This window comes from Phocoena phocoena, chromosome 2 (assembly GCF_963924675.1).
Source record: "Phocoena phocoena chromosome 2, mPhoPho1.1, whole genome shotgun sequence".
NCBI lineage: Eukaryota > Metazoa > Chordata > Mammalia > Artiodactyla > Phocoenidae > Phocoena > Phocoena phocoena.
Window position 1 is genome coordinate 52,390,047 of NC_089220.1, and position 27,584 is coordinate 52,417,630.

The 27,584-nt window shown below is 36.0% G+C and overlaps 1 protein-coding gene across 1 annotated transcript in view; it reads left to right on the forward strand.

Moving 5' to 3' along the window:
* The window catches only part of MDGA2 (MAM domain containing glycosylphosphatidylinositol anchor 2), an 841,090-nt gene that overhangs the window by 339,154 nt on the left and 474,352 nt on the right, over positions 1–27,584 (forward strand). Inside the window, exon 4 of the mRNA XM_065871677.1 lies at positions 20,848–20,987. Coding sequence (XP_065727749.1) covers positions 20,848–20,987 — 140 coding nt within the window. The remainder of the gene's footprint in view (positions 1–20,847; positions 20,988–27,584) is intronic.

Genomic DNA, 27,584 nt, shown 5'->3' on the forward strand with positions numbered 1-27,584 from the left:
GCCAGCAAAAACTGAATGCTCAGTGCTATGATCCAGGCACTATGGTAAATCCTAGATATGATTATCTAATATGATCGCTACAACAGTGTGAAGTAGAAAGTCATTAAATCCCTACTTTATACATGAGGAAATTGAGATTACTGTAGATTAAATTCTAGTGTTTCCAACCCAGGAAATCCAACTCCAAACCCAATACTTTAAATTAGCAACATTAGAAAGATTCAACTCTTGTTGTTAGAGAATTTTTAATTAGAGGAAAAAATATATGTATGTACACACACGTATATATGCATGTATGTGTGTGCATATATATACACATATGTATATATACAGACATGTATATGTACACATTTGTTCATTATTTACCAAAAGCATTAAGCAGGTGTGGGAGAAAATTACTATTAAAAGAAAAAAAATTCATTTTCCTTTGCTTGAAATTTTGACTGTTTTAGTTATTGCTTTAAATTATGTTGATATTGTAAAATTGTAATGTTGGTGTTTGGGAGATAGATCCCTAGGAGTGTGGGCCAGTAAAAGTGGGGGTTGGTAAGATGATACATGAGTGATGACTTGTTGCAGGGGACCTGGCAAACTGGACAAAGCTGGTGACCTGAACCGTAATGAGCTTGATCATTCATTGGATATTCATGTATTGTCTTATTTCCCATACAAATAAATTGAAAAAAGTTAAAATGAAATTGGGAGAATGTAAGAAGTTATTAAGAGTTTCACTAAGGAACTTGGGAGCGGGAAGAGCAGAAGTCTACATTAGCATTTTGGAAGATGAAAAGAAGTACTTGTCATACTTCAGTGATGATACTGGATTTCAATACCAAGGATGCTTACTGAGACTTTGCTAAGACAGTTACTTAGAATTACACAATATGTGAAAAAGTCAACCTTCTTCAGAGTTGCAAACAGAGGTGGTGGTTATACTGCAGACAAAACTGGCAGAGCAAAGAAGAGGGTAGAATTGTTGAAGTCCAGAAACATAGTTTAAGAAAATTCAGAGGATTCTAAATCAATTAAAGAAAAAAATGGCCTGAAGTTTATGGGGGAAAACCTGATGGGTCCAGATAGACAAGTGTTTCCTTTATCCACTGAGATTAAGAGAATTGTGCAACTGTGAAGTGGAAGTAGAGAAAATATTACAGTCAGAGAGGTAGAGTTTCGCTCCAAATCTTAGAGATGAACTACAAGATAATTTTAGTAGTGCTGGGGGGAAAAAGTGCTTACTGTAAAGATTTGGAACTACAGATAACAGTAAGAAAAAACAAAGATATCAGAAAACTTACTGCCCCAAGAACCATGATTGTTAGCAATCTGGTCAGCATCCTTCTAGACATGTCTCTAGACACATAGTTGCACATAGTACATGAACAGGGTCATAACACACATGTTAGCAATAATTATGGATTTCTTTCCATGTCAATAAGCATAGATTCCATCATTTTATACTGGTTGTAGGGGAATCTGTTATTAATTTGGTACTTTGTGTTTGATACTTATGTTGGTTCTATACTTTTTTTTTTTTTGCGGTACACAGGCTTCTCACTGTTGTGGCCTCTCCCGTTGCGGAGCACAGGCTCTGGACGTGCAGGTTCAGCGGCCATGGCTCACGGGCCCAACCGCTCCGCCGCATGTGGGATCCTCCCAGACCGGGGCACGAACTCGTGTCCCCTGCATCGGCAGGCGGACCCTCAACCACTGTGCCACCAGGGAAGCCCTGGTTCTATACTTCTATCAATCATTAAAAAAATTAACATTACTTTAATGGTTATACATGATCATATGTTTTCCCTCTTGTGTGATTATCTCTAAATTATCTTTTAGAAAAAATTTCAGAGAACATCTTTATAGAGATCTCCTTATATGTATGTCTAATTTGTACATGTAAAAACCTTACATTTGAATTTAAAAATATTAATGGCTTACACTTGCTGCCAGCTTTTGATGAGGTGAACATTCTTCTAATAAGTTTTATTTATCACATTGTCACTAGATCCTTTGAGAGTGCTTTGATTTTTAATCAGTTTTACAGATACCAAAACAGAGGCACAGAAAGATCATTTGCTCAGTGTCACACAGTAAATGTCAGAGTAGGAATTTGAACCTGGGCACCTCAATTCAGAGACCTTCCTTATAACCACAGCACTTTATGTGATCCACATTCTTCTCAAACTTTATTTTTAAAAATCAATGACATCAACATTTTTGTATGTAAATAAATTTATAGCTACATACCCATGTTTAATAGCTTATTAGTTTTCCATATATGCTATTGTTTCCAGGTTTTCTCTTATAAGTATTATAGTGGAAACATTTGCTTCTGTAGCTTTTGGCAATTTGTCTCATTAGTCAGTTTTTTTTAGAGATAGCCTAAATGTTATATATATTTTACATTTGGAATCTGAACTGGCAAACTACTTACGCCAAGAAGTGTGCTGATTCCCATCTACCAAATATAGAGGTATATATTGCCTCAAGCTTACTCCAAAATTAGGTTTCATTTATTTATTTTTTATTTTTTTCAATATCTTTGGCAAAAACAAATACTTTAATGGTTTAAATTTTTTTTTAACATCTTTATTGGAGTATAATTGCTTTACATTGGTGTGTTAGTTTCTGCTTTATAACAAAGTGAATCAGTTATACATATGTCCCCATATCTCTTCCCTCTTGCGTCTCTCCCTCCCACCCTTTCTATCCCACCCCTCTCGGTGGCCACAAAGCACCGAGCTGATCTCCCTGTGCTATGCGGCTGCTTCCCACTAGCTACCTATTTTACGTTTGGTAGTGTATATATGTCCATGCCACTCTCTCACTTTGTCACAGCTTATCCTTCCCCCTCCCCATATCCTCAAGTCCATTCTCTAGTAAGTCTGTGTCTTTATTACCGTCTTGCCCCTAGATTCTTCATGACCTTTTCTTTTTTTTTTCTTAGATTCCATATATATGTGTTAGCATACGGTATTTGTTTTTCTCTTTCTGACTTACTTCACTCTGTATGACAGACTCTAGGTCCATCCACCTCACTACAAATAACTCAATTTCGTTTCTTTTTATGGCTGAGTAATATTCCATTGTATATATGTGCCACATCTTCTTTATCCATTCATCTGTTGATGGACACTTAGGTTGCTTCCATGTCCTGGCTATTGTAAATAGAGCTGCAATGAACATTTTGGTACATGACTGTTTTTGAATTATGGTTTTCTCAGGGTATATGCCCAGCAGTGGGATTGCTGGGTCATATGGTAGTTCTATTTTTAGTGTTTTAAGGAACCTGCATACTGTTCTCCATAGTGGTTGTATCAATTTATATTCCCACCAACAGTGCAAGAGGGTTCACTTTTCTCCACACCTGCTCCAGCATTAATTGTTTCTAGATTTTTTGATGATGGCCATTCTGACCACTGTGAGATGATATCTCATTGTAGTTGTGATTTGCATTTCTCTAATGATTAATGATGTTGAGCAATCTTTCATGTGTTTGTTGGCAGTCTGTATGTTTTCTTTGGAGAAATGTCTATTTAGGTCTTCTGCCCATTTTTGGATTGGGTTGTGTTTTTGATATTGAGCTGCATGAGCTGCTTGTAAATTTTGGAGATTAATCCTTTGTCAGTTGCTTCATTTACACATATTTTCTCCCATTCTGACAGTTGTCTTTTCGTCTTGTTTATGGTTTCCTTTGCTGTGCAAAAGCTTTGAAGTTTCATTAGGTCCCATTTGTTTATTTTTGTTTTTATTTCCATTTCTCTAGGAGGTGGGTCAAAAAGGATCTTGCTGTGATTTATGTCATAGAGTGTTCTCCTATGTTTTTCTCTAAGAGTTTGATAGTGTCTGGCCTTACATTTAGATCTTTAATCCATTTTGAGTTTATTTTTGTGTATAGTGTTAAGGAGTGTTCTAATTCCGTACTTTTACATGTACCTATCCAGTTTTCCCAGTACCACTTATTGAAGAGACTGTCTTTTCTCCACTGTATATTCTTGACTCCTTTATCAAAGATAAGGTGACCATATGTGTGTGGGTTTATCGCTGGGCTTTCTATCCTGTTCCATTTATCTATATTTCTGTTTTTATGCCAGTACCATACTGTCTTGATTACGGTAGCTTTGTAGTATAGTCTGAAGTCAGGGAGCCTGATTCCTACAGCTCCATTTCTTGTTCTCAAGATTGCTTTGGCTATTCGGGGTCTTTTGTGTTTCCCTACAAATTGTGAAATTTTTTGTTCTAGTTCTGTGGAAAATGGCAGTGGTAGTTTGATAAGGATTGCATTAAATCTGTAGATTGTTTTGGGTAGTAGAGTCATTTTCACAATGTTGATTCTTCCAATCCAAGGACATGGTATATCTCTCCATCTATTTGTATCATCTTTAATTTCTTTCATTAGTGTCTTATAATTTTCTGCATACAGGTCCTTAGGTAGCTTTATTCCTAGATATTTTATTCTTTTTGTTGCAATGGTAAATGGGAGTGTTTTCTTAATTTCACTTTCAGATTTTTCATCATTAGTGTATAGGAATGCCATAGATTTCTGTGCATTAAATTTGTATCCTGCTACTTTACCAAATTCATTGATTAGCTCTAGTAGTTTTCTGGTAGCATCTTTAGGATTCTCTATGTATAGTATCATGTCATCTGCAAACAGCCACAGCTTTACTTCTTCTTTTCCAATTTGGATTTCTTTTATTTCTTTTTCTCCTCTGATTGCTGTGGCTAAAACTTCCAAAACTATGTTGAATAATAGTGGTGAGATTGGGCAACTTTGTCTTGTTCCTGATCTTAATGGAAATAGTTTCAGTTTTTCACATTGAGGACGATGTTGGCTGTGGGTTTGCCATATTTTGCCTTTATTGTGCTGGGGAAAGTTCCCTCTATGCCTACTTTTTGCAGGGTTTTCATCATAAATGGGTGTTGAATTTTGTTGAAAGCTTTCTCTGCATTGATTGAGATGATCATACGGTTTTTCTGCTTCAGTTTGTTAATATGGTGTACCACATTGATTGATTTGCATATATTGAAGAATCCTTGCGTTCCTGGGATAAACCCCACTTGATCATGGTGTATGATTCTTTTAATGTGCTGTTCGATTCTGTTTGCTAGTATTTTGTTGAAGTATTTTGCATCTGTGTTCATCAGTGATATTGGCCTGTAGTTTTCTTTCTTTTTGACATCTTTGTCTGGTTTTGGTATCAGGGTGATGGTGGCCTCGTAGAATGAGTTTGGGAGTGTTCCTCCCTCTGCTCTATTTTGGATGAGTTTGAGAAGGATAGGTGTTAGCTCTTGTCTAAATGTTTGATAGAATTCACCTATGAAGCCATCTGGTCCTGGGCTTTGTTTGTTGGAAGATTTTTAATCACAGTTTCAATTTCAGTGCTTGTGATTGGTCTGTTCATATTTTCTATTTCTTCCTGGTTCAGTCTCGGCAGGTTGCACATTTCTAAGAATTTGTCATTTTCTTCCAGGTTGTCCATTTTATTGGCATAGAGTTGTTTGTAGTAATCTCTCATGATCCTTTGTATTTCTGCAGTGTCAGTTGTTACTTCTCCTTCTTCATTTCTGTTTCTACTGATTTGAGTCTTTCCCTTTTTTTCTTCATGAGTCTGGCTAATGTATTATCAATTTTGTTTATCTTCTCAAATAACCAGCTTTTAGTTGTATTGATCTTTGCTATCATTTCCTTCATTTCTCTTTCATTTATTTCTGATCTGATCTTTATGATTTCTTTCCTTCTGTTAACTTTGGGGTCCTTTTGTTCTTCTTTCTCTAATTGCCTTAGGTGCAAGGTTAGGTTGTTTATTTGAGTTGTTTTCTGTTTCTTAAGGTAGGATTGTATTGCTATAAACTTCCCTCTTAGAACTGCTTTTGCTGCATCCCATAGGTTTTGGGTCATCGTGTCTCCATTGTCATTTGTTTCTAGGTATTTTTTGATTTCCTCTTTGATTTCTTCAGTGATCACTTGGTTATTAAGTATTGTAGTGTTTAACCTCCATGTGTTGGTATTTTTTACAGACCTTTTCCTGTAATTGATATCTATTCTTAATAGCGTTGTGGTCGTAAAAGATACTTGATATGATTTCAATTTTTTTAAATTTACCAAGGCTTGATATGTGACCCAAGATATGATCTATCCTGGAGAATGTTCCATAAGCACTTGAGAAGAATGTGTATTCTGTTGGTTTTGGATGTAATGTCCTATAAATATCAATTAAGTCCATCTTGTTTAATGTATCATTTAAAGCTTGTGTTTCCTTATTTATATTCATTTTGGGTGATCTGTCCATTGGTGAAAATGGGGTGTTAAAGTCCCCTACTATGTTTATGTTACTGTCGATTTCCTTTTTATGGCTGTTAGTATTAGCCTTATGTATTGAGGTGCTCCTATGTTGGATGTATAAATATTTACAATTGTTATAACTTCTTCTTGGATTGATCCCTTGATCATTATGTAGTGTCCTTCTTTGTCTCTTCTAATAGTCTTTATTTTAAAGTCTATTTTGTCTGATATGAGAATTGCTACACCAGCTTTCTTTTGATTTCCATTTGCATGGAATATCTTTTTCCATCCCCTCACTTTCAGTCTGTATTCAGTCTGTATCTGTAACAGTCTGTATGTATTCAGTCTGTGTCCCTGGGTCTGAAGTGGGTCTCTTGTAGACAGCATATATACGGGTCTTGTTTTTCTATCCATTCAGCGAGTCTGTGTCTTTTGGTGGGAGCATTCATTCCATTTACTTTTAAGGTAATTATCAATATGTATGTTCCCATTTTCTTAATTGTTTTGGTTTGCTATTGTAGGTCTTTTCCTTCTCTTGTGTTTCCTGGCTAGAGAAGTTCCTTTAGCATTTGTTGTAAAGCTGGTTTGGTGGTGCTGAACTCTCAGCTTTTGCTTGTTTGTAAAGGTTTTAATTTCTCCATCAAATCTGGGTGAGATCCTTGCTGGGTAGAGTAATGTTGGTTGTAGGTTTTTCTCCTTCATCACTTTAAATATGTCCTGCCACTCCCTTATGGCTTGCAGAGTTTCTGCTGAAAGATCAGCTGGGATTCCATTTTGTGTTATTTGTTGTTTTTCCCTTACTTTTTTTTTTTTTTTAGCAGTATGCTTGCCTCTCACTGTTGTGGCCTCTCCCATTGTGGAGCACAGGCTCCAGATGCGCAGGCTTAGCGGCCATGGCTCATGGGCCCAGCCGCTCTACGGCATGCGGGATCTTCCCGGACCAGGGCACGAACCCGTGCACCCTGCATCAGCAGGAGGACTGTCAACCACTGCGTCACCAGGGAAGCCCCCCTTACTGCTTTTAATATGTTTTCTTTGTATTTAATTTTTGATAGTTTGATTAATATGTGTCTTGGTGTGTTTATCCTTGGATTTATTCTGTATGGGACTCTCTGTGCTTCCTAGACTTGATTAACTATTTCGTTTCCCATACTAGGGAAGTTTTCAAGTATAATCTCCTCAAATATTTTCTCAGTCCCTTTTTTTTTCTCTTCTTCTTCTCGGACCCCTAAAATTCGAATGTTGGCACCTTTAATATTGTCCCAGAGGTCTCTGAGACTGTCCTCAATTCTTTTCATTCTTTTTTCTTTATTTGGCTCTGCAGTAGTTATTTCCACTATTTTATCTTCCAGTTCACCTCTCCGTTCTTCTGCCTCAGTTATTATGCTATTGTTTCTTCTAGAGAATTTTTAATTTCATTTATTGTGTTGTTCATCATTGTTTGCTCTTTAGTGCTTCTAGGTCCTTGTTAAATGTTTCTTGTATTTTCTCTATTTCCAAGATTTCAGATCATCTTTACTATCACTATTCTGAATTCTTTTTCAGGTAGACTGCCTATTTCCTCTTCATTTATTAGGTCTGGTGGGTTTTCGTCTTGCTCCTTCATCTGCTGTGTTTTTCTGTCTTCTCATTTTGCTTATCTTACTGTTTGGGGTCTCTTTTTTGCCAGCTGCAGGTTTGTAGTTCCTGTTGTTTTAGGTGTCTGTCCCTAGTGGCTAAGGTTGGTTCAGTGGGTTGTGTAGGCTTCCTGGTGGAGGGGTCTAGTGCCTGTGTTCTGGTGGATGAGGCTGGATCTTGTCTTTCTGTTGGGCAGGTCCACGGCTGGTGGTGTGTTTTGGGGTTTCTGTGGCCTTATTATGATTTTAGGCAGCCTCTCTGCTAATGGATGGGGCTGTGTTCCTGTCTTGCTAGTTTGGCATAGGGTGTTCAGCACTGTAGCTTGTTGGTCATTGAGTGAAGCTGGGTCTTGGCAATGAAATGGAGATGTCTTGGAGATTTTTGCTGTTTGATATTACGTGGAGCTGGGAGTTCTCTTGTGGACCAGTGTCCTGAAGTTGGCTCTCCCACCTCAGAGGCACAGCACTGACTACTGGTTGGAGCACCAAGAGCCTTTCATCCACACAGCTCAGAATAAAAGGGAGAAAAAATAGAAAGAAAGAAGGAGGATAAAATAAAGTAAAATAAAATCAAGTTATTAAAATAAAAAATAATTATTAAGGAAAAAATTTAAAAAGTTAAAAAAAAAAAGGACGGAAAGCACCCTAGGACAAATGGTGAAAGCAAAGGTATACAGACCAAATCACACACAGAATCATACACATACATACTCACAAAAAGAGCAGAAGGGGAAAAAATAATATATCTTTGCTCCCAAAGTCCACCTCCTCAATTTGGGATGATTCTTTGTCTATTCAGGTATTCCACAGATGCAGAGTACATCAAGTTGATTGTGGAGGTTTAATCGGCTGCTCCTGAGGCAGCTGGGAGAATTTCCCTTTCTCTTCTTTGTTCGCACAGCTCCCATGGTTCTGCTTTGGATTTTGATCCGCCTCTGTGTGTAGGTCGCCTGAGGGTGTCTGTTCTTGACTCAGCCAGGACTGGGTTAAAGGAGCAGCTGATTCGGTGGCTCTGGCTCACTCAGGCTGGGGGGGAGGGAAGGGTACGGACGTGGGGCGAGCCTGCAGCAGCAGAGGCCGGCGGGATGTTGCATCAGCCTGAGGTGTGCTGTGTGTTCTCCCGGGGAGGTTGTCCCTGGATCACGGGACCCTGGCAGTGGTGGGCAGCACAGGCTCCCCGGAAGTGGGGTGTGGACAGTGACCTGTGCTCACCCACAGGCTTCTTGGTGGCGGCAGCAGCAGCAGCCTTAGCGTCTCATGCCTGTCTCTGGGGTCTAAGCTGATAGCCGTGGCTCATGCCTGTGTCTGGAGCTCCTTTAAGCAGCGCTCTTAATCCCCTCTCCTCGTGCACCAGGAAACAAAGAGGGAAGAAAAAGTCTCTTGCCTCTTCGGCAGTTCCAGACCTTTTCCTGGACACACTCCCGGCTAGCTGTGGCGCACTAGCCCCCTTCAGGTTGTATTCACGCCGCCAACCCCAGTCCTCTCCCTGGGATTCGACCGAAGATGGAGGCACAGCTCCCAGCCCCCGCCCGCCCCGGCGGGTGAGCAGACAAGCCTCTCGGGCTGGTGAGTACCGTTCGGCACCGATCCTCTGTGCGGGAATCTCTCCGCTTTGCCCTCTGCACCCGTGTTACTGTGCTCTCGTCCGTGGCTCCCAAGCTTTCCCCCCTCCGCCACCCGCAGTCTCCTCCCCGCGAAGGGGCTTCCTAGTGTGTGGAAACTTTTCCTTCTTCACAGCTCCATCCCAGAGGTGCGGGGCCTGTCCCTATTCTTTTGTCTCTGTTTTTTCTTTTTTCTTTTGCCCTACCCAGGTACTTGGGGAGTTTCTTGCCTTTTGGGAGGTCTGAGGTCTTCTGCCAGCGTTCAGTAGGTGTTCTGTAGGAGTTGTCCACGTGTAGATGTATTTCTGATGTATCTGTGGGGAGTAAGGTGATCTCCCTGTCTTACTCTTCAGCCATCTTGATGCTCCTCTCGGTTTAAATTTCTTTAAAAATTAGGTAGATTGAACAACATTGAACATGTTTATAGGCCACTTGTCTTTGGAAGTATATTTTGAAAGGCACAGACTCAGCTGTGTTACAACCTGGACACCTTAAAATCTGAATAACTTATTTGATCTAACCTCTTATAGATATGATCTCATCAGTTTTGCAGAGAACACTAGAAGAATTTCAAGCATAACATTTGAAGTTAGGTGAATTGTGCTGTGAGAATTTAAGCATAACAATTTTGTATTTAATGTAACGGGCTATGGCTACAAGCAATTATATATTTTTATGTATTCCTTGTTTGCTCAAAAAATCAAGGAAATACTACTAATTAGAAGTTTGTAATAGAAAAAGGTTAATGGTAAAAAATTTAAAAATCCTGTGTACTTGTTAAGCGTTATGGATCACCCATTTGTTTTGCTACTACTCTGAAGATTTTAAGATTTTGTGACACTGCAGATTTCTTATATAGTTTGTTTTATTAACAAATCCTAACATTAATTACAATTATGACAATTCTTAGAAAGGGTATTTATGAGTTCATTTAGGAGAATGTGGAAATTATTTAAAGTTGAGCACAGAGTCTTGCTCGATGGCAGACTGAAGGAGCACAGGTGATTGAGCAGGAGAGTGGGAGGTCCAACCCCTGTGACCTGATGGTAGGGAATCTGGGAGATGGCAGGTCTAAGAGCCTTCCTGGGGAATGCTGTGTCACATTGCCACAGAGGTGAACCACTGAGATACTTACAGGGACAATTTCAAAACTTCATCCTCAGATAGATGGAAATTAAATTGTTTGAACAGAAATTTTGGGTAGTTCCTCAGCTCCTGAGTATATTTCTTTGAAATTGTCAAGCCTAAATAAAAAATTAGAGGTTGAGTGATGATATTTACCAATAAGTGCTTCTGTTTCACATTTCGTGGTTTAGAAAAATGTTTTTACTTTGAACTCTTATGATACTAAGTAATTTAATGAAAATATTCTTTGTCTATGGGACTATAAATGATTGATAATTCTTTTTTTGTATTCTGTTCTTTCCCCCTAAATTCTAAAGACAAAGGAATGTCTGTCGTTTTTAAAATGAGGATGCAGCATGGCAAAATGAAAAAAAAATATATATATATAACACAATTTTTTTCTAGAATAAGACAGAACTGTAGATGAAACTAAACTTTGAATATTCACTAACCTTCACTGGGGATGTCTTATTTTTTCAAATGGAAATTAAAAATTTACTTTTTATGGTTTTAGATAGAACTAGAGGTTGTCATAAATAACAAGCTTTGCACAGGTTCCCGGTGTTTGCTAAGTTCTTAGTCTATGAGTGTTGCCTGGTGGAGTCCAAATCGTTCTTGCTTTGTGATAATTGCTCTTCTGCCCAGTTCTGAAGGGACTCTGGGTGTGTGTCATTATCACACTGATTCCTCTATTCTGGGGTTTGAAAGGCATTTTTGTGACATGCTGAGGATCTTGTCCTTCTTGGGGCTAGTCACAAGCAGCAGCAGTGATTTCTCAATGGAGAGAAACAATGGAGAAATTGGCAGGCCAGATCCTCAAAATCCTCTGCCTGCCATTGCCACTCTTGGAGAAGCAAATTGAAGTTTTCATTTTTGGCATATTCTGTAGTAAATCTCATTTGTTTTGTTGGTTAGCTAGACTGGAAGAAATAATAGCTGTCTCTAAATACCCAATTTGTGATTAAGGTTGGAGCACAATGATGACACTAATTTCATTTTAGTTAGTATTTGCTGGGGCTTTGTAGTTTTTTCCAAGAAAGCTGAGACGCTCTTAATTCTAGAGAAGGGTGAGTACATTTAGGTATACATTTCAGTCCAGAGGGTTTAAAAATGATGTAATTAGTACCGGTGGGTTCAGGAGTCCTGATCTCATAAGATGCTCTGATAATTCATGAGAGTCAGGAAGATTTGGTTCCAAGAACTTTGGAAGGTTCACTGACCACATGATATATAGCTTCAGACATTAGTAAGAGGAAACCATTTCACGAGTTTGATTTAGAGGGGGAAAACCTAATCAAGGTTTTAAGGATTAAAGGCTGCCCCCTCTTGTAGCATTATAATAGTTTTTCTGCATCCTTTACTCTGCTTCCATCATGACTCAAAGCACATAAAGAATGGTACCATAAAAGAGGCAACTCTCTTGTGTTTATGTCAGTTTTTTTTTTTTTTGTAATGACAGTCTATGGCCTAGCTGCCAAAATTTCTGGAGTAGTTTTTTTTTGGTTTTTCCTCCTAAAATTTACTGATTAGATAGAAACATGATTCAACCTTTAGATGGAGACAATTCAGGATGTGGCATTGGATCCAATATAGAAAAAGGAACTTGTGTATAGAATCTCACATTTCTACCTACATGGGGAAAGCACAGTTCACCACAATATTTACCTTTAAGTGATAGCACACAGCTTAGTTCAGTCAAGTCCTTTGTGAGCAAAATATGAGATTAATGAAATATTTGATAACCTTTCAAATATTGCTTTCATATGTTTCTCCTGGAAAATACTGGGAAGAACATAGTGAAGGGCTTGGGGTAGGAACATCCACGTGGAGATGCAGATGTCTATGTCAGACTTTGGGGCACATGGTTCCTCTCCAGCACGCGTGTCAGAGGTTGTTCAAATGCTGAATTTGAAAAGAATGTTAAGAACCTTAGATTCAGTGAAATTTATATATTTTTAAATCTATAAAACATACTAGGGTCTTTGAAGTTTTAGCCTTAGGAATTAATAGGTGATGTTTTGAGATGAAAACAAAAAAAAACATATTTCTGATGAAATCTGAGGTTGTTAATGTAAAAACCTTAATTTAGTAATATTTAAAAATTTTATATTTCATTTAAGAAGCATAGGACACATGTCATTTTGTGGAAGATAATTCAGATTAATATTTTGCCGTTATGTATTCAGTTTTTTGTAAAGTTAGTACCTTGACTCGAGAATGTTAAAAGATGACATTACAAGGTAATTCTTTTACACAAAAACATTATTGCTTTTATCATTGTTTTTAACTTTAAAATTTAAATTGCATTATGGCTTTTTTTGTTTAACTTTAAAATTTCATGAACACAATTACATTGTTATTTAATGTCATTTTCTTCAGTGACAAACGTTCTTCCATCTTAAATAATATCTATTGTATATAACAGATAACTTACGTTTAAATTAAAAATTTAAGCATTTAAGCTCTTTGCTTTAAATTCTTGGCTAACACTAACCTAAAAAATCATATCAACCTCTGTTATTTAGGAAAAATTAATAGCTGCTTTCTAGGACCAGGGGCTTCAGGGTTTAATTTTCTTACCTTACTTTGGGCTTTGCAGAGTCTCTCAGGGTAGTTCAATTAATTTATAGCAGTGCTGCTCAACGTATGCTGAGGAAATAATACAAAATATCCAAAATCTTTCATATTTAGAGCCTTTCACCAAAGTCATACTGAGATAGATATGATCTTCTTTTGATTAAATCCAGAATATCAATATGATCTTAGTACTTTCATTTTATAACTCATCAAATTAAAGATAAAAATGTATTTCCCTCCAGTGGACAGGAGTACAGTATTAACCAAGTATGAGGGATGAGGGGAAAGAGGTAGGGAAATAAATTCACATTGATGCTGAAATTGTAGTTAATTCAAAATAACCAATGGAATCAAACAACTCAAATGAGCTAAAAGCTGATTAAAAATAATCTGTAAATTGTTTGTGTATCAAGATATTGTCCTATTTGGGATTATTTAAATGACAATTACTGATGGATTTTAACTATTTTTTGAAGAAATTGTTGGAATGGACATATAAATTGAACATTCTGCTATCTGCATGTTTCGATATATGATTATATTCATGGTTGTAATAATAATAGTGGGAGGTAATAATATTGTTTTATTGTTTTGAAGTGTAGAACAAGTGTATAATTTTAAAAGATCCTCATAGTTGCATAGAAATGAAGTCTGGTAAACTAAGACTGAAGGAGATGTACGAGATCAAAATAATGACAAATAATTAGCAGTTAAGCAAAGTGGTCTTCTATATTCCTGCCTTATTCTTTTATAAATACAATGATAGGGCAGATGCCAGACTACTGTGGCCTGAGGATTGCAAAGCAGGTGTGGAAGTATGACATAGAGTGGGTAGCATTATTTCTATTCATTGGCTGTGAAGGAAAGGCAAGAGGAGGCCTGTTGATGGGAGGATAAATGTTGTTTTGTCTCCATTCTTTAATACGGGAGAGATTAAGCATATTTATGTTCCGTGAGGATTAACATTGATTTTTATTTTTACAGAAGAGATTAGACCATTTTGAGAGATTTCTGCATATTTGGTACAGAAGTTATCAGAGTTAAACTTGTAAAAGAGTAAAAGAACAAAAAGATAAGAAAAAAGAAAGAAAGTCAGGTTTTAGGGAAAATTAATTTTAAAAGAATGTTGAAGGATAGTAGAAAAATAGTGTAGTATTGGTAAACGTTACAGTTTATGTTGGAAATACAAACATTATCGTTTGTTTCTTATAATGTAAATAATTAGTCTTTGCAATCCTGAGATGGTGGTATAAATATTGTTAAAATATTCTGTTTTATACTTATTGTTTTATACTTACCATTTCTTTTACGTGTGGGTAAACCTCAGGAGCAGTTTTACTTTTTGCCTGAAGCTTGGTTTGACCTGCTAAGACTTTTCTCTTTCTCAAAACTCACCTCCTTCATCTTTTGCCGCTATTGTTCTACAGCCAAATCTCACTTGAAATTCACCAGTGCCCTCCTAACTATCATTGGCAATGACCTTTTGTCTATGCTCCTCCTAATTGACATCTCTGTTGTAAGTGACAGTTTTGGACAGTTCACCATTCTTGAGCATCACTTTGTGTAACTTTTAATGCACTGCATTTTCTTTGTTTTCCTTCTACCTCTGAGTCTCTTTTCTTGGCCTCTCTGTATTCATAATCTTATGGACACCAATTCTCTATCAAGAATTCACATTCCTTGCGGTTCTATCATTATCCTCTTAATTTCTCCCTCTACATGCTCTGTTTTAGAGATTTCATCTATTCTATTGCTGTCAACCATCGACTACCATTTAAAAGCTCTAAATTTTTTGTGCAGCAACAACTTTTCAGTTGTTGGACAGCTCAACATCAGCATCTAAATCTAAAATTTTACCTACTCTCCCAAATGTTCATATTCTCCCCTTCCCTATCTGAGTTTTTGATATTAAAATATGTAATAAAATGAGCCTAAGGCAAAAGACATTAGGCAAAAGAGTTGTCAACAAGAAGAGGGATAATTATAGACTATACCTGTATACACAATACTTAATTTAAAAGTCACATTGGGAGATTATTGTGAAAAAGGGGGGGAGGAGACAACTCATGTAGTATTTTAAACTAGTAACTCAGGTAGGAAAGAGAGAAAATAAGAAGAATGGAAGACACCATGCTTTAGAAGTACTATTCACATGTGCTACATTGGAATTGTGAAATAAGCAGAAGAGACCAATTATTGGCAATGTTAATTAGATAAATGTAAGATGTCATAGAAAAGTGATAAATGTTTTTTCAAATCAGGTAATCACTTAGACCAGTAGAAAAATAGAAGGAAATTTGATTATTGTTTTGTTTGCTTTACAAGCAAAACTGATCCTGCTAAGAGAATGGTGTAAGCAGTAGTGTTAGTTCTGTTATCTCTGGCCACCTGAGAGTAGAAAGGTGTGAGACATTCTATCTATCTGTCTCTGAGTCTCTGTCTCTGAACAGAATCTAGAGTGTGTGAGAGATGATGGTGCAGGGTGGCTCACTGATGTCTTCACTGGAGCTTCTAACAGAGGTTCCGTGAGCTCCCTCTCTCCACACTAGCTATCCCAGGGGATCTGTGACCTGCGCCAAGAACATAAGTTACCTTGATCTAGTGTAGCATAGTGGTGAGATTTTACTGGCAACTTGAATTCCCAAAGAATAGTTGGACCAGGGATTTGAAGGATTTACCAAAGTACAATGCTCTTGCTTGGGGTTCTTAGAAGAGAGAAAACTCCTAATACCAAACTTATTACTGGCTAATAACAGCATGTCGACATCTTCAGAAAACATGGAAAAAGCTTCTCCTTCAAAAACACTTCACATTTAAGTCCTCACTCTAACAAAGCCCTCCATGATTTGGGCTCAGAGCCCCTCATCTTAAGTCTCTCCCAACTGTGAATAATGGAGAGTCCATAGTGATCAAGAGAGTATTTTCTATTTAAAAATGTATCTTTCACCTATTTAACCAAAATATAAACTTCACTGTCATCTTAACTCCTGCCCCCTCACTCCCTCATCAGTCAATCCTCAAGTCCTGTCTAATAAGAACTCTCAAGTAGGTTTCTCCCATCATTTCCATTCGCAGGGCTACACAGTCTCTTATGTCTGGAGACATCATGGCAAATTGAGAGAGTGGCACTGGTGTCAAGTTTTGGAGTATATTATAAACTATGTGGACCGCATGTTCATGCAGTTATTTCCTAAACACTGCAGGCAGTCTCTTATAGACATGCCTTTGAACACACTATTTCCTTTCTCTGGAATTCCTTTCACCTCATGCATTTTTCCAAACCTAAGTTAAGTGTCACTGGTTTCATGAAACCTGTTGGAATCCGCCAGGCAGATTTAGTCAGCTTCTGCTTTGTCCTGTTATGGTCTTTTCACTTCCTTCTGTTAGAATATCTATTCTGCTCAACTGTAATGTTTTATTATTTTTGTATTTTATATATATATATATATATATATATAAATTGGACAGACCCAATAGGCTATAAACCCATAGAGGGCACAGCTCATAGCATTAATCTTCATATCCTCAGCTCATAGCCTCGTGCCTGATCTATAGCAGTTGCTCAATAAATATATGTTTGAAAATCTGTATATGATATAAAAGGCTTAAAAGTGCTCTTGCTGTTGCCATTGGAGAATAAGAAAGAATTTGTGTTCTTTCTCCAACAGAATATGGTGAGAATTTGGTTTGACTTTGGATATACTCTAACAAGATAAAAGAATGTCTGTCTTTTGCCCTTTTAGGCTGACCTCTTGAAACCCAAAGCCAGTTTATTCAAATTAAGGGAGTTGATATGATTAGTGTTAGAAAGATTTTATGTAATGGGATTTGGCTTACTGCAAGCAAATTTGGATGAATATTAGTCTCTTGTAATATTTTAACATTTTAATTCATTGCTGACTCTACAGGGCAATGGGGATCATAACCCTTAGTCCAATTTCAGGATGATGAATTGAGGTTTTCTCTAACAAGGCAGAGGATAAAACATGTTTTGTTTCAGATATAGTACTGAAAATTGCATATATATTTAAAGTAGGCAAATTCAGTGCCATAATGGTTAATATTTTTGCTAAAATAGGTTAAAGTCCTTATAGTGATATATACTTAAAATTATAAATTAATTATTAAATACCTACTTTGTGCTATGAATTATGTGATGTGGAATAGATGCTGAAAATTATGTTCATCCTTATAATGAGGTGCTTCCTATCAAGTTAGAATGTTAAGAAAAAGGAGAATCACTGGGCTATACAGATTTTCTGGAAAAAAGAGAAGAGAATCATTGCTAAGTAATCCACGAAGGTTTCAGCAACATTGGTCCAAAGATCAGTGTGGGAATTCTAGATGGGGAAACATCATGATCAAAGACACTTGAATTCTCAGTGCTCTTTATCTTCCCACTGATGTTGGGCTGCTGTTACAGAGAAGTGGGATTTTGGGTTGGATAATCAGTATGAGGACCATTTACAGGGCACCTAAATGCCATGTGGGGTGATTTGGACTCTGTGAAATGTCATAGGGAGACATTATAGATTCTTAGGCAGGAATACAGCATGATGAAAAAAGAAGTTACAATATATTATTTGAGAAATTGTAAGATTTCATGGATTTGATAGGGGCTGGAGACAGGATGGTGAATTGGGACAATGTTACACTGGTTACGTTTGGAACAATTATACTGTTTATATTGCTGATTTAGTTATGGTGCTTTAACTTCATGAACTGTTTCTCAATCTTTTTTATTCCCCTAGTGTAGTCTAGGTCTATTTTAGGAGTTATTTAACCCTACTTTAACTGTGCTAGGCATAGTTTTAATAGCATGAGGTAGTAAAAAGAGCCTAGGAACAGTGGTCCTGGTCTCATTTAGGCCACAACTAGCTGCAAGCCTGTAGCCAGGTCATCTGATGTCATTGGGCTTTCCTTCCCTAATTTGGAAATAAGAGAATTGACCTGGATGAATTTTAAGACCTTTTCGGTTGGACTTTCTGCAGACCAAAAGAGTTAAAGGAAGCTTCCAAAATTTTCATCTTATCTTTGAGATTCTAAAGTACTGATCATATATTTTAATGCATACTAGGAAAAATACATCTTTAACATTTATAATTTGGTAGAATATTCCACCCTCCTATAAGATAGGTGGTAGGTTCATAATGACTACAATATTTGGCAATTACCTTTTCCAAGAATGTGTTAAAATACAGAAGAAAATAGCAGAAAATTTACCCTTGTAGGTGAACACAGTGTGCTTACTGAATAATTTAAATGTTTTAAATGAAGTTACTTATTTGCATAATAAGTATGTCTTAAAAATAACAATACTATTCATTGATTTGAAATTAAAACAAATAAGTGTAAATCTGGAAAAGATGTCATGTTACTATATAATTAGATGTATTAATAAACATGTGGGCTATCACTTGTTAGGCTAAATTTGACAAAGAAATATATTTCAAGGTAATAAATCTCTATTTTTTTACTTAACAATTTTCTATTTATATTTTGCAAGTGTTTATTGATTGTCATTAATGTGTTCACCTCCATAATACGTATACAGTTGTATGACAGATGTTTTAAAATAAGTAGCTTTCTAGTATTACTTGTCTAAATTGAAGTTTAAATTTGATCACTATAGGAAATGATTTGTAGGAAACCTTGTGTGAAATATATCAGAATACCCAGATAAACACTACAGATAATTTCTAATGTCTTAAAACTAGGCAAATTATTAGTGTTTAGACAGAGTCCGAAGACATGGTAGAAAATTTTTGATAAATTGGTTTTATAAGACCAAAATATTATTTGTTTTTTTTAAGTTTTTAAACAAACTTAAAAAATTGTTTGGTTTATTTAATTTTTTAAACCAGTGAAAGGATGTATAACATGATGTTTAGTTACATGAAAAAAATTAAAAGAAAAGGACATTTTATCCCATGGTGTATTTTCTTTAATAAACAAATATTTATAAGAGCCATTAGAAAATTATTTCTAATGATCTGGTCTGAGTAGCACTGTCATTGTCATCACCTGGGATGTTCTGTAAAAAGGCAGATTCTGGGGTTTTCCTGCAGACATAGCAGACTCTGTGTATACCTCTGACATCTATGTTTTAAACAAGTTCCTGGGGAGTTTATTATGCATACTGAATGTAAGAACTACTCTTCTAAATATATTATTCATTCTTATCCAGCTGCTGGCAGTTTTTTACATGTTTGATACTGGGTATTGGAGAGTGGGATCCTGAATTTGAGGGTTGAAGAACAGTACTCTGCTTGGGCATCCAGAAAAAAAAATGGAAATAACTGGTTGTTTTATTATCCGAAAGTAGGCTTTTCTATCTTTCAGTTTGAAATTAAGAACAATAACAAAATATGCCCTTTTCAGTTCTTAAACTCTCTGAGTGTTCTATACATTTTTGTTATGTAAAACAAAGTATTAGATATTGGAAACTATTGTTTTTTTACTTTCACAACACAGATTTTCCCAAAAGAAAGTTTCCTGTAACTTGGACTTATAATCATTTTATTTCCTCCATAAAATCACCAAATTTATCTGCAAATTTTATAGGATTCATAGTCTTTTAAATGTTAAATAAAAAATTCCAAATATGCCCATATTAATTTTTAAGCAACTATAGCCTCTGCTGATAATACTGCTGTTCAGGCTGAGATTGCTATCAGGAAATTCTTGAGGTCATTGTTCTTACATGTAGATATAGATTTTCCTCTTGCCTTTACTTAAGACAAACTTTTTGCCTCCACTCCAAATGTATTACAAACAAAAATTCTGAATTCACAAATGGGGATGATCTCCAATTTGAAACTAGTCACAGTAATCTCCTTGATGACAAGAAGCATATCTTATTATCTAAGTATTTCTCATTACCCAAAGAATTTTTGCATACAGTGGGTTTCCAATGATATGTAAGTCAATGAATGCTAGTCAAGTTTTATAGGCCCTGTGACACTGAAGTCGGAGAAAATTATATTATGGAATTTGGACAGTTTCATGAGAAGTCTATCTTGAATCAGAATTTTATACTTAGACATCAGTGATTTATGGCATTCATCAGTGGCTTAATTCGGTGATTATCTTTTGCTCATATTAATACAGGAGTCTATAAATATTGAAAACTAAGTTGGTGTTCAATTCCAGATAACCAAATCTTCCTATTCTTTAGCTCCCTAGTTACACCACATGACTTATAAAATTAATAGAAAAATGGCAATGTCTTTAATTCACATTCCTTTTTCCTTTCTGATGGTCTTTCTTTTGCACTACCTAGTTTTTGGACAACATCCCTTACTATATTAAATTTTAGATTTCAGAGAGGAAGGGAACTATCACATTTTAACAGTCAAGTTTTATCATTGGTCTTGTAATGATGGTGATTTTCTGAATCACCAATTTTTCCCCATTACCCTATTCCCCTTTGCCATTTTCAGACTGTGTTGGTGACTGCAAGGTAAACTTGAACTTTTCTGTCCGGCAAAATCTTTAATCCCTTGGGGATGTTCAAAGTGTTAAGACTGATGGATCTGACAGTGGTAAAGTCTAATAAGAATTGCCATAACAACCATGATGATCAGGGGAAGACAGTTTGCTTATCTTTTTATGTATCTTGTCTCTCTTCTTCCTGATTCGACAGCTCCCCCCACGGTTCGTATTGTGCATTCAGGCTTGGCCTGTAACATTGAGGAGGAGCGCTACTCGGAAAGGGTCTACACTATACAGGAAGGAGAAACCCTGGAATTGACCTGTCTGGTCACAGGACATCCACGTCCACAGGTGAGTCCCGAACCGTGATATTGTGGAAAACTCTCTTTCAGTTTTCTTGGAAGTCAAAAAGTGTACATTTTAGGTGATTTAGCTAAAAATGTGTTTGTGTGTGTATGTGTGTGTGTGAAATTCAAGTATGTGTGCAATGCAGGATAAGAGTAGTGACTGCTGAACATTCAAGCTTGAAGTATTCATGTTCAACAAAAAAAGAAATTTTTGTTTTGGTATTGTGAGAAATTTAAAAGACATTTCTAAGGAGGCTGTTAAAAAAGACAACTACAAAAATATCTCAGTCAGATAACAATTCATATGGCAAAGAGTTTATTTTAGAATGTGGAACATGATTTCACGATGACATAATTGCAGTGGGGGAAGCATTTGTTCTAAGAATGTGATGAACGAGGTCATATGTACTTTCCTTACTCCTAGTCATTATATCTGTAGAAAACCTCGAAAAACAAATGTTTGTAGGTGCTGTATGAATTCAGGTTCTCAAGAGTCAGCAGCTACAGCTTTCATAGCTAATTTAGTAGCAGGAACAGAAATTGAGACTTTCAAAGGTCACTAAAATTACAAACAATGAGCAAAGAAAAAGCTTGTAGGAGTGAAAAAAGGGGTTAGATATAAGATAGTATCATTAGGCTATGTATCTATGATATAAAAATTTAATTCAGATACAGAATATTCAGGATGTTTTTATTCATTAATTGCCAATTCTTATTGTCATATATTTAACCTGACTGGTTCAAAATATGGATTGGTATTAAACACAAACACTGTGATGGAAAAGAAGTCTCATTTGGTAGACAAAGTTACATATTTTAAGTATTTGTATTACAGAAAAAAAAAAAAAATCCAGCTAACACGACTATATATGGGAAAGTAAAGAACAATGTGGAGATTATAAAGTCTCCCATCATTTCTATCTTGTCTTTTGGTCCTGTCATCCTTAACTCTTTAATCCTCAAGGATGTTTTGACTGTACAATTTTGACCGTGAAGAACAAATAAAAATAAGCATATGAACTTCACAGAACGAAGCAGTAGATTGTTAAGACCATAAATAAACTGAAATGGTGAAATATGTTTTATAAAACTTATGCTGCTGATAAAATGGAAAACAGTAAAAGTGATCTAGGAAAAATTATTTTAAAATATTGAAAAATTTTAAAATCCATAGTGGCTAAAATTGCAAATTATGACACTTGCTAAGAACTGAAAATTTATTAAAGAATAAAATTGTCTCAATAAAATTGAGTTGCAGAAAATTTGACCCAATATAATTAGACTTAGTAGAAAAAATGATTGCACAACTAAATATATAAGCACAGAAGCAATAATTGTTAAAATGTGATGTAGATGAAGCTGATATGTAAAGCATTTTTATTTTCAGATTTATGCAGAAAACAGTATAGTCCAATGAAAATAATTTTACTAAAATTAAAAAATGATAACACTAACTCAAGAATATTATCCCAAAGAAAGTTTAGTGTTGTTATAATTTGATTTTCTTAATTTATATACATAGAATAAAAATCCCAGAGTAAAAAAGTTGGGATCAAAGTAGGAAGGTCCGAGTAAACCTAAAAGAGGCTACAAGAGCAGACTCATTGATGTTCCCATTATTCCCACAATGAATGTACCAAGTTCTGCAGCTTCTGAACTTCAAATTTTACTTAAAAATTCAACTTATCTTTGTTTTTAAGTCATCCCAGCTGTTCCTCTCCCTCTATCTTCATCCTTACAGTCCCTTAATATTAGACGTTTCTTATTTTCTCCATACATCTTCCCTTTTGTGATTCAGCAATCTGGATGCAATCTTTGAGCTCTGGCCAATCCAAAAGTAGTTCTGAAAAACAGGAGTAGGTTATTGCCTTATTTATTTTTCCTGAGAAATTCCATTTTTGGAAACGTTTCAGTGTGTTATGAGCCTATGAAAAATTTATTATTTCAGTATTATTATTTCTTCATTCCTAGAAGTAATTCAGGTGTTTGCAGGTGAATCAGTTTCAGTTTATATTGCATATTTGGAAAATTAACTGGGCCTCTTCTTTGTCAATAAACTGTATAAGGAAGGCTGACAGAACAGCTGGGCCTTTGCATACTGTCCAAATACTAAAGGGCATGCTGTTGGCATCTGGTCCTGAGGATAATTTTTCTTGGCTGATACCATGAAGCTGGAATGACTTTCTTGCTCCTATGTCTAATCTAAATATGATAATGCAGTGAAAGAGAGAAGTTCCTCATTCACTCTTCAGAAGATTTCTTAATCTGTTGCCTATTCCTGTGGCAACGAGAGTCATAAAAATTTCCATTTCTACAAGTGTTCTAAGGCAGCATTTTTTCTAGATTCTTTAAAATTTTCTTTAAAATAAAATAAGTGAAGAAGGTCAGTACATAGCAGTGGTTAAGAGCATGGTACTGGGACTGCCTGGATATAATCCAGGATCCATCAGGACTACTAGTGTGACCTTGGGAAAGTTCCTTAACCTCTCTGTTCTCTGTGCCTCAGTTTTCTTATCTATATAATAGTGATGATGCTAACCATCTTATCTATATCATAGACTCCTTTCAAAAGTTAAATGTATGTGTAAATATATATGTACATATATTACGTATATACCCATATATACATGGTACATAGTAAGCATTATATTGGTACATAATAAAATATATATTGGCTTTATATTATTTTTAAGTAATTTATATTTAGACTCCAACGTCGAACATATTTGAAATAAGTAAATTTTAAAAAAAGGTTCTTAGCATTTCTATAGTCTAAATTAAATGCATTTCAATAAATTTCAATATTTTTGTGTTGTAATGCACTGCAGAGCTTTTGCATCTCTGTTAATTAGCTTTTTTTAGCTTGCAAGGACTAGAACTGTGTTCAGCCTACCTCATTTAAGGAGGGCTTATTATAAAAGTATGTGGGAAGGTAAGAAAGAAAGGAGACAAGGGTTTGTCAGTAAATCTACCAACCTAATATTACTTCTGGATATCCATAATTTCAGGATTTTGCTACCTACTCTCTTAATTTTCCTTCTCTTCTTTTCTCCTTCCTTCCTTCTTTCATTCCTTCTCTCCCTTCTTCCCTCCTTCCTCTGTTCTTTCTCCCTCAATATTACCACACCAATAACAAATGAATTATGAATATAGTCCTCTTGTAAATGATTTAAACAATAGGATATTTGACATACTGGACCTGTTTTCTGCATCATGTGAGAGACTCTCCAACTGAAACAACTAATATTTTTTCAATGTATCTTTGGATAGAATATGGGAAAGGGTTTAGGAGAAGTATGCAAAAATTTATTAATCACAAATTTTATATCAGTGAGTAACTTCACAGTTCCCCCCCCCCCCGCCCCCCCACCGCAGCCACACACACACACACACACACACACAGTCTCATCCCCTGGTGACATACATCTTTATTAAGGTCATGGTTACAAGAGGAAATGTACTCACCATAGCTGTTTAGGAAAAAGCTCTTATAGCCTTTCTGATCATTGATGTCACACCTTCAAATAGTTTTGTTACCATTACTTTTAATATAGAATATGGAAAGCCTCTTTTGGTTCAACACTTTACTCCAAAACTACTGATACATTTTATTCCCAGTATATCAGCATTAACCAAAGGTTTTTTTTTTAATTTAATAAAAATCCTCATGAATATAAAGGGTCATTTTTGTTCCTCAGGAGATCTGAATCCATTTGCCGTTATTTCAGAGTTTATCATTTGTTTAATTCCATGGACAGTCCTGATGCTTAGAAGAAACATTTATCATGCAGTTCCAGATACTTGCAAAAACAACGTTAGTCAGTGTACTTAATGAGATAATACATGTTGATCATTTAGTGGAGTACCTAGCAAAAAGTAAATGCTTAGTCAATCATCACCATATTTGTGATTTCATTATTGATACAACATAATAATTTATTCTATACAGTTAATAATTCTCAGCTATTACTGTCATCACTACACAATTGCAGGTAACCCAGTAGAGTAGGTAGAGTATTTCTTACTCTCCCATTGAAGTTGGTTTTGATCATATGCCTGGCTTTAACTAATGTATTTTGAGCTAGCTGTAATCTGGGCCAGATGTATTGTCTGCACTGGAACAAATTGATACACCTCTGATACTAGCTGGTATATAGCTAGTCATCTGATAAATGAATGCTTTTCAGTTCTCAAGAAGAAACAGTGCTCTGCCCTGGGTCAGGATGAACTCTGTTACTCTCTGTAACATTATAGTGCACAAGGAATTTGATTATCTTCATAATCTACATAACATTATACTAGTCCATTATGTTCATTATATCATTTCATTTTGACCTTTTGAACAGGAAGTAGCAAGTACTTTGGATGCCATATAAGACAGACACATGCCAGAGGATGAGAAATACAGTACCAGAATATTAGTAGTCTGTCAAATTGGAGAAGATTTTTGGAGTCTGATGGTCTGGGGCATGCTAGGACATTCCATCTAAGGTTATAAAAAAGTTGTTGCTCCTCACAAGCCCACCACTAAGAAGGAGGTCCAGCATATGGTAAACTTTTTTGAACTTTAGGAGGTGCATATTACTACATTTGGAAATACTACAAGTTACTTTATCAGGCAACATTAAAAGCTATGATTTTCAAGTAGGACTCAGAGGAAGAGAGGGCTCTGCAGCAAGTCTAGGTTTTAGTGCAAACTGCCTTGCTACTCAGGCAAGGTGTTGGACACAGATGCTGTGTGGATCTTTTATTAGGTCCTAAGAATAGAGTCACAGCACAAAACTTTAGATTCTAGAACAAAACTAAACTTTCTACAGCAGAGTACTAATTGCTGTTTGAAAAGCAGCACTTTGGTCAATAGGGAGTAGGATCCAGTCGATACATGCCCCCTTGGTCAGGCAATTCTGTAACGTATTCTACATGGCTCCTTAGAGGGTCCCAGTAGAATGGAGCCCCAGTCACTCTCAGCAGTGACTAGCATAATAACACTTTGTTGTATCGGTTTTTCTCCTTCTCTATGTCACTTTACACAGCCCCCTACTCGGCTTCCCTGGGATTAATTCTGAAAATAAACTATCTACTTATAATCTCTTGTCTCAGATTTTCTTTCCTGAGGCAACTCCAGCATATGACAGTACATATCTCCTGGACTCAAACCTAATGAGGAGTGTGTTTATACACCTAATCAATCCTAGTTTCTGCTCTCTTGCTGCTGACCTTATGTTGCTTAATTCTGATTCAGAATTATTGTACTTCTACTTTTCCTGAAGACTTGTAAAGTTAAACCACAAGAAACTAGCCAAGGTAGGATGTTTAATTAAATTAGCATGCGTGTGGAGTATATTGTCCTCATTAATTCTCCTCATCTCTTGAAAAATATGTCTTCTACTCGAATTAAATCTAAGCATTGAAAGTTTGCAAGTTCATTTGCAAGGAATGTCATGTGATGGAGATTTACAATATAAATACAGACTGAGGATTTGTTTGGTTTTGACAGCTTTGCCTCTCATGGTCAAAATTGGATCTTCAGAGTGATCAGAAAATGGATATCAAAACAGAGTCAAAATAATTGAATATACAGATCACATGAAAGTTAGAAATTAGATGTCTCCTTTTGAAATCTACATATTTCAATGAAAAATATATAAGAGTGATGAGACCATAACCATTATTTTATTACAGCAGTTGACATGAAATAAGCTTTTTAAAATTATCAGGGCATTTCCAGAAGATAGAAGGAAATCAATATTGCCTATCAATATATAATTGAGAATCTATTAGTTGTATTGTATATAGTTAAAATGGATCATTTTACGGTAAATAGTTGCAATCTTTTAATGTAGAAGTTCTGAATAACTACATAGACATTGATGATTTGGTTTTGTATTTTTATTATTAGAAGAATACTCCCATTGACATATTTTCAGATATGTATTATTTGACATATGAGGAGATTTTTAAGTGGTAGCTATCCTACAATATAGTTTTTTTTCCTTAGGTTTTTTTTTTTTTTTTTTTCTCAGTACGCGGGCCTCTCCCGTTGCGGAGCACAGGCTCCGGACACGCAGGCTCAGTGGCCATGGCTCACGGGCCCTGCAGCTCCGCGGCATGTGGGATCTTCCCAGACCAGGGCATGAACCGGTGTCCCCTGACTCGGCAGGCGGACTCTCAACCACTGCGCCACCAGGGAAGCCCTAAGCGATCTTTTGCTTTGCATTTATAATCAGAACAATTTACCATTTTGAATAACTCTTCACAGTGCCATCAAGAAGATGGACTGTAAGCAATCATTTTGGAAAGAGTTTTCTAAAATAACACAAAAGCATTACGTGTGTTATATAAAATACATGTAAACACATTTCATGAGATATATAAATTCTACATCAGCTAATGTCTCATATTAGCCTAAAGAGTTCCCTAATTCCAAAATTGTACAAGTGCCTGAATTGCATAGTTGTACATTGTATTAGTTTTCTAGGGCTGCTGTAATAAAGTACTATAGACTAGGTGGCTTAAACAACAGAAATTATTCTCTCACAGTTTGGAAGTCTAGAATTCTGAAATCATGGTGTTAGCGGGGCCATAATACTCCCTCTGAGAT